This window comes from Erythrolamprus reginae, chromosome 1, assembly GCF_031021105.1.
Source record: "Erythrolamprus reginae isolate rEryReg1 chromosome 1, rEryReg1.hap1, whole genome shotgun sequence".
In the NCBI taxonomy this organism is placed as follows: domain Eukaryota; kingdom Metazoa; phylum Chordata; class Lepidosauria; order Squamata; family Dipsadidae; genus Erythrolamprus; species Erythrolamprus reginae.
Window position 1 is genome coordinate 193,474,978 of NC_091950.1, and position 7,862 is coordinate 193,482,839.

Genomic DNA, 7,862 nt, shown 5'->3' on the forward strand with positions numbered 1-7,862 from the left:
ATTCTAAGGGGGAAAAACCATCGGCACCTCTTCTCTTCTGATCAAAGGAATGATTGGCGTTAGACTTTGAGTATAGTCATTAAAAAGAATGACATGTAGGTTATTTATTTCAATGATTTTATTGGAAGTACGATAATTTGGATTCCACATCAATACTAAAAAAACTATTATTATTATTATTATTATTAGTAGTAGTAGTAGTAGTAGTAGTAGTAGTAGTAGTATTTAGATTTGTATGCCGCCCCTCTCCGAAGACTCGGAGCAGCTCACAACAGCAATAAACAATGTGACAAATCCAATACTTAAAAACAACATTTAAAAACCCATATCATTAAATACCATACAATTCAATCATACCATACATAAGTAAATCACATTAGCCTGGGATACCTCAAGTACCCCATGTCTGGCAGCATAGGTGGGTTTTCAATAACTTAGAAAAGGCAAGGAGGGTGGGGTCAGTTCTAATCTCCAGGGGGGGGAGTTGATTTCAGAGGGCCGGGGCCTCCACAGAGAAGGCTCTGCCTTTTCATCATATTCAAAATGCTGCTTGACTTTTGTTACTTTATGCACAAAGACAGGGGAAACCTCTTCATTGCCAGGAATATAGAGAATCTTAATTTCCATCATGTTTCAGCTTACAGAATCCACCCCTTTCAGAGCAGAGGTTAGAAGAGAGAATTTTCAGTTTAGGTTTGGAAGGTCACATGGGGAGGAGAAAGGACAGTTTCGATGAAAACGTCAGTATGCCTTAGACCAGGGGCCTCCAACCTTGGCAACTTTAACACTTATGGACTTCAACTTCCAGAATTACTCCGCCAGCAGAGCTGGCTGAGGTATTCTGGGAGTGGAAGTCTATAAGTCTTAAAGCTGCTAAGGTTGAAGACCCCTGCCTTAGACTGCTTCCTGCAACAGTTCACAAAAAAAGTGAGTATCTTGGGCAAACAGGAGTGCAATATGAGATTTATTTTACTGAAAACAAAGCAGGAAAAGTAATATCTTAGTTAAGAAAAATTGGTTAAAAATCAGATACATTTTTTTAAAAAGATCAGAAATAATTAGCAATGGCAGCAGAGCAAAGTGCTTTATAAAAGTCCAATCCTTTGCAATGTTAAGTACTCCCAGTATATCATTTTCTGTTTTAAAGTACCCAGAATTGCAGCCTCGGAATGCAACAAATAAATAAATAAGAAAAAATCTTTGTCAAATGCCAACTTGCACATTTTTTAAAAAAACAAATCATTCAATTTGTTCATATCTCCTCAAAAGAGAAGTTTTATAAAGTCCCATGAAATAGATGACATTTTTGCCTCTTTCCACCCTTCCTGTACAAACTTAGCACAATTCCCAGATCTTTTGCAGCTGGGTAGAGAACTCCAAACTGGAAGGAGAACAGAAGGTGATTCATGGAGAAGGACAGCCCGACTCGATCCTCCCTTTCCAAACGCTGCCTCCACTGGCTCACTACTGATACCCAAACTTCCTGAAGTACTGACCCTATCAGGAATGATCTGTTAGGGAGGATCTGGGCTGAGAAGGATCATCTGCCCCACGATTGGAAGCTCTCCTCTGCCTCAGAAGAAGCCAGGTATTGCCCATTGCTGGGTATTTGCAAACCGTCGCCCCCTTTAATGTAAACTCTCCGGTACAAAAAGGGTTTTGCTTTTTTGGGGGGGGGTGTCTCTATAACTCACCGTTAATTCAGAGTATTCCTCTCAATTCGCTTCCCATCCGACTCCGGGTTCCCGGCAAGGCGAGCAGGCTCCAAACAGCCCCCTGCCTGAGCCTCGTCCCGGCCCTTCAAAAGTTGCAAACCCAGGTCGCGCGCCAAAGCTCCCGAGGCCCCTATTGGCTGGCGGACAAGCACGTGGCAGCCCACCAGGCTCTATATTAGGACCATAGTTGCCTCACGGCCGATTTTTCTAGGGACTGAGAGGAGGAGGGGGAGGCCCGGGGGGGGGGCGGCAGCAGCAGCAGCAACGGGCGACGCTGGTGCCGGAGCAGGTGGAGGAGGAGAGAGGGAGGGAGGGGAGAGGAGAGACGGCTGCCGCTGCCCCTTCTCACTCCTGCCGCCGCGGTGCCTTCTCGACGTGCCTTCTTCCTCAGGGCGGGAACCATGAACTCTTTCCTGGAGTACCTGTCGCGGGGCGGGGACAGCTTGAGTTTAGCCGGGAAGTTTAGCAGCGCGGAGCCCGGCAGCGGGGCTCTGCGGCCACCCTGCGCGCTGTCAGCCGGCGGGAACGGCGCTTACCCGGACTTCTCCAAGCGCTTGGAGATGCCCAGGCTCCAACCGCAACAGCTGCCGCCTTGCGCGCTCGCCTCGCACGTTTCCCCCTCGGCCGAGTTCCACCTGCTCCGTCCCGAGGCGCCCTACGCGGGCCCGCAGGAGAACGCTCCGCTGCATTACGCCACGTCCATTTTCCCCGGCGGTGGCGGCATCGGCGGCGGCGCCTACCTGCAAATGGATTACACGGCGCTGGCTGAGACTTTTCAGCCTTGCCCCGTCGATGCCGCGCGGCGACCACTGCCACCGCCCCCGGACTTCTGCCCGAAGGCCGGCGGACAAGCGGCGGCCAGCACTTTCGAGTGGATGAAAGTCAAGAGGAACGGGTCCCCTAAAAGTAAGTGCGGTGGGTGGGTTGGTCTTGGAGGGAGGAAGACGGACGGCAATGGTCCTTGGCTCCTTCGATGCCCGAATTGTTGCTGCTGTGTAGTCCAAATGAGAATACTTTTTTTAAAGCTTTCTCGCTGTAGAAAGAGGTTTATTTTTTAAAAAAAACACCTTATTTTTTATAATTTTTTATTTTTCTCCATCGTGCATCAAATGATTACCATATAAACCATGCGTAATAATTAATGAAGAAAACATAAGAAGTATCTTGCTTTGACTTCATTCCCACTCTTTGCTGCCAATATCTGCCAGCTTAAACCTCCATTTTTTATTCACTCAACCTTCCTATCCCTTATTATTATTAATAATTTATTTATTAATTGGAGTCTTTGGAGAGGGGCGGCATACAAATCTAATAAATTATTATTATTATTATTATTATTATTATTATTATTATTATTATTATTTATTTGTATGCCGCCCCTCTCCATGAACTCCGGGCGACTTCTTCTCCTCATCCTTCTACTTTCTTTAACTTTTTCTCCCCCTTCCTTCTCTAACCTCTCCATTCCCTATCTCCTCCTATCTTCCTACTTCCTCTCCTTCTTTCTTTACTTTCCCTTGAGTGAAGTATTTGGAATTCTAAAAATCATTAATGTATCAGACTGGCAGTTTCTTTCAATTGTTTCATTTAAAAAAAACTTATTTGGTGCTCGGTGCTGACCCCACCATGAAAGCCATTAAAATACTTTTCAATGCTGGAAACGCTCTAAAATGGGCTGAACTTCACATATATTTCATTGGTTTCGATCCTCTTACATAATCCAGGGGATCCTTACCTGCATCGCTTTGAATTAGAGAGAAATGTAACTAAAGTCCCCCACTTCCCAAAGTGTAACCCTGATGATCTAATCCGAGAAATTTGCATATTGTATATGACTGTCCATAACGGTGCAATCTTTTAAACCCAATGCTTATTGTTTTCAGGTAAACCCACAGCTTGTGGGCCTTCCAGTCTTCCTGGTGTGGTAAGAACCAATTTCAGCACTAAACAACTGACCGAATTGGAGAAAGAGTTCCATTTCAATAAGTATCTCACCAGAGCCCGGCGTGTGGAAATAGCAACGTCTCTGGGCCTTAATGACACTCAAGTGAAAATCTGGTTCCAAAATCGGAGGATGAAGCAGAAGAAAAGAGAAAGGGAAGGAATAGTGATTCCTGGAGTACCTACTCAAGTCTCTCCTTCAGTATCCAGCTCCAGACATTCAGGGATGTGCTCTGTGGCCTCTTCTACCAAAAACTCACCTTAATACTATGGCATTGTGACAACCCTGAGAATTGATACAGGTGCATGATACTGAAAAGACCCAAAAACTTTAAAAGTATAATTAGACAGCTCTGTAAAGTATGAATTCATGCAAATTTGAATTCAAGGTACAAAAGAAGACAATAATTGCACTAAGTTTTACGCTGATTATGGAAAAGTCTATTGTTTAAATGAAAATCTGCTGCTTTACACAGAACTGATTCAAGGCACAAAAGGCATATGATGATATGTTTACATTGTATTTATATGTATTTTCCGGGAAAGCTGCTTTCATCTTCTATATGCTGCTAAACTTTGTTGCTGGCCTGGCTGAATTTATTTACAGGCTGATATTACATTTATTTACTTAAAAGGAAACCCCCTAAAAACTGATGTGGATGATTCTACTAATAAAACCAAAGATAGGGAATAACTCATGGATGGAATCTATTCTGCACTGATTTTAAATCTATTTCAATCTAATCAACCTGTGGTTTTTAATTTGAATATTGAATATTAATTTGAACAGGTTCCACTAGGACTTCTCCATATTCCTTCTTTGAGATATGTGTATGGAAACACAATTGTTAGCCATCAGGGATGTTTTGATTCCTTTTTGTTTCTGGGAATCAAGCAGTGATTCTTCTTAACAAAGGTTAAAATAGAACTTTTAATAGAAAGTTCTGGCAGTAGACTGATTGAAAATACTTTGGTTTAAAAGTTGGTTGAGGGAGAGAGAGAAATAAATGGGTTTAGATTATTACTATTTATTGCACTGATATAGACCAAGATAAAGTTTAGTAGGTTAACACAATTCCAAAGCAAATGACAACTTTATTTATTTATTTATTTAATTTTATTTATATATTTATTTGTTTGTTTGTTTGTTTATTTATTTATCATCATCACCTTCTTCTCTGGTTCTGCACTAACTAGCTTTAGTTTTGTTTTCAAATAAGTTCCTTAAAATACACAGGCAGGCATACAAATAGCATAGTCCAGTGATCGCACTACACAGGGTATGTTTTTAAAGTTCTATTTTAATTTTGAACAGCAGAAACTATTCATGGTAGTCAGGTTCATAGTTGAACATTGAATGCTTGCTATTCTCCATTGGGAATAATAAGCATTGATAAAGGACTAAAGGTAATTTCCTCAGAAGATAATGTAAATTCCAGATTTGCACTGCAGTCGTCAACCAGAGTCACAGTAAAATCTTCCTGGCTTCAGTTACAACTATCTTAATTCTTCATCAAATTTCTAAAAGTCCCCTTTTCTGACAATCTTTTTTACTTTTCAAGTAAATCCTTGAAATTCTTATTCTGGGGAAAAAAATTAACTGAGAATGAGTGTGCTGAGAGAAATAACTGGCAGTTAAATAAAACGTTCCATGTTAATTCTTTGAGGGACGGAGAACGGAGATGATAGGAACTGAAGGAAGCATTGTGTCTCAGGAAATTCATGTAAATTGAGAGTCGCCCTGTATTCTTATGATGAACATTATGATTTTAATAGAAGTACAATCTATGAATAAACTTTGAGAACTGTTAACATGCCATTAAGTCTGTGGCAATCTTGGTTTTTAATTTCATGCTAATCATCCATTTGAAAAAAAAGAGAGCCCTCTGAGGCTTTTGATATTTCAAAAGGTCTCCAAGCTCCCATTCCAGAGTTCTTCTGAGGAACATGATGTGTTGCTAGAAGAGTGCTTACAGCTGCAAGCAAAGAAGAAAAACAAGTTATAACAGCCCGGCCCAGAATCCATGTAAGGAAGCCCTTGGGCACTGAAGCTAATTAAACCCATTTCCAAATAGTCACAATAAATCATAACTCAAAGACTTAACTGGAACAGAAGTAAATCTGTTAAGCAAACTGGAATTGTCATAGACTTGTAAGTAGAAATGAATTGATCAAGGATTAGAGTGCTAACTTTTTTGTTGAACACTTACATTGTAAGTCCTATCAGATTGCTGTACTTGACAGAAATATATCTGAACTCTTCCTGCCCTGTAATATCATGGGTATAGTCAGGTCAATATCTTAGTGGCTGCACTTAAACTGTTATACTTTCCAGAGCAGAAAGTGAGGGTTATTTTTTGGGGGGGGGGGAGTCTTCAATAGTCTTAAAAATCACCCTAAGTGTTGGACACAGTGGGTTGTATATCCCACTGTATTTTGAAAAGTTTTGTATTATGTTATTGCTTCCATTATTTTTGACTTTACACTTATGCAGTATGATTCCAGGTTTATATAAAAGCCTTCCTCGGTGTGTTTTATGAGCTGTGCTACCAATTTGGGCTGCACTTCTGTATACCAGTAAGATCTCTGGCCCCTAGCAATCCTTATTTCTGTAACCATGCATAGTTTCTTTGATCCAGCAGGAATGTCAATACAGGACTTTTTTAAAAACCCTTTGCTTTCTTGTTTCCCCCTTGGACCCTTCCTAATAAAATCTACTTTATGTTGAAGACCATTGGAAGATATCAGCAAGACAATGCTCTGTTTGAATAAAAGTGTCAAAAGAAATGTGGTAGGGAGTGTTTTATTAATGTGAAGCTCGGAAAAAGGCTTCCATCACATTGGGAGATGTGATACATATGATGCTGTGTCCATCCCATGACAGGTCTTAAAGAAAGAAGATTGGGTCAAAAAGAGTTCATGTAAGGAAAGAGTGGGAGGTTTTTGAGTTCTTTCTATACTACTCCCACCCTCCCTCTCTTCCTCTCCCTCTCCCCTTCCTCCCCATACCTACCTACCTACCTACACACATGTTTTTACATTTAATAAACACACTATTGAAGTTCTACAATATATAAAATATAAGGGGTGGGGGGAGAAGCTGCTGTTCAAACACCTAACAGGCATTTCCAAGCATAAAAAAAGCACACCACAATCCTTTGCATATTTCCTTGGAAGTAAATCCCACAAAACCTAATGAGATGAATTTATTCTAGGTACTTTGAAGTGGCTAAGAAATGGAAAGGGCGTATGGCATCATGAAAGCAATTTATTTGAGCATACACGTTTGTGGTTTGCAGCTCACTTATTCAGATATAAAGTAAAGGGAGAAGTAAGTAGGGAGGGAAGGAAGGAATGAAAACAGTTAACTGGAACCTTTGAAGTGAGTGTTTTTAGTGAAATCTTATATTGCTTAGCTCGAGGGCCCTTTTGCAACCGAAGTTTTATCTTTGAGTTTATTGGTACTCATTCTATAGATAAGTCAAAAGAATTTAGTGGCTGAAATAGACATTTAGGATAATTTATCACTCTAATACCCCCTCCCACCCGCTCATCTTCCGGAGAGTTTTATAGTATCTTTCAGTTGGTCCTGTTAGATTTGAAGAGTTGAAATAATTTTTATACAAGTGATAAGCTACCATTTCTTTATTGGACTAAGCTAAAATGGGGGGGGGGGGATATCATAGATTGATATTATATGTGAACTTAGGTTCTGACCACTCACGTAAGTATATAAGACTGAGTAAAGATTCAAACAAAGATAGCCCTAAGTATCTAGATACAGGATGGCATACTGTACTTGCTTATAATAATATGGAAGTATTTAAAGCAGTGGTTCTCAACCAGTGGCCAATGGACCCTGGGGTGGCTGTGATGTCATCACAGGGGATTTGCAAAGGGCTTGAAGAAATACTATGATTTAAATTTTTAGTTAAGTCTTAGAGGCTCATGGTTACAGTCCAGTGATGGGGAACCTGTGGCACACGGAGCCATATCTGCTGGCATGTGAGCCATTGCCCTAGCTCAGCTCCAACATGCATGTATGTGCCGGCCAGCTGATTTTTGGCTCACACAGAGGTTCTGGAAGGGCATTTGTGGCTTCCAGAGAGCCTCCATGGGGATGGGGGAGAGCGTTTTTACCCTCCTTCAGCTCCAGGGAAGCCTTTGGAGCCTGGGGAGGGCGAAACATGAGCCTATTGGGTCCAC

The 7,862-nt window shown here is 41.2% G+C and overlaps 1 protein-coding gene across 1 annotated transcript; it reads left to right on the top strand.

The window, feature by feature from the left end:
* Window positions 1–1,993: 1,993 nt before the first annotated feature.
* On the top strand, window positions 1,994–4,354 carry HOXD1 (homeobox D1). The gene is made up of 2 exons (XM_070737431.1): window positions 1,994–2,621; window positions 3,599–4,354. The coding sequence occupies exons 1-2, from the start codon at window positions 2,117–2,119 to the stop codon at window positions 3,919–3,921; spliced, it is 828 nt and encodes a 275-aa protein (XP_070593532.1). The 5' UTR covers window positions 1,994–2,116; the 3' UTR covers window positions 3,922–4,354.
* The last annotated feature ends 3,508 nt before the right edge of the window (window positions 4,355–7,862 follow it).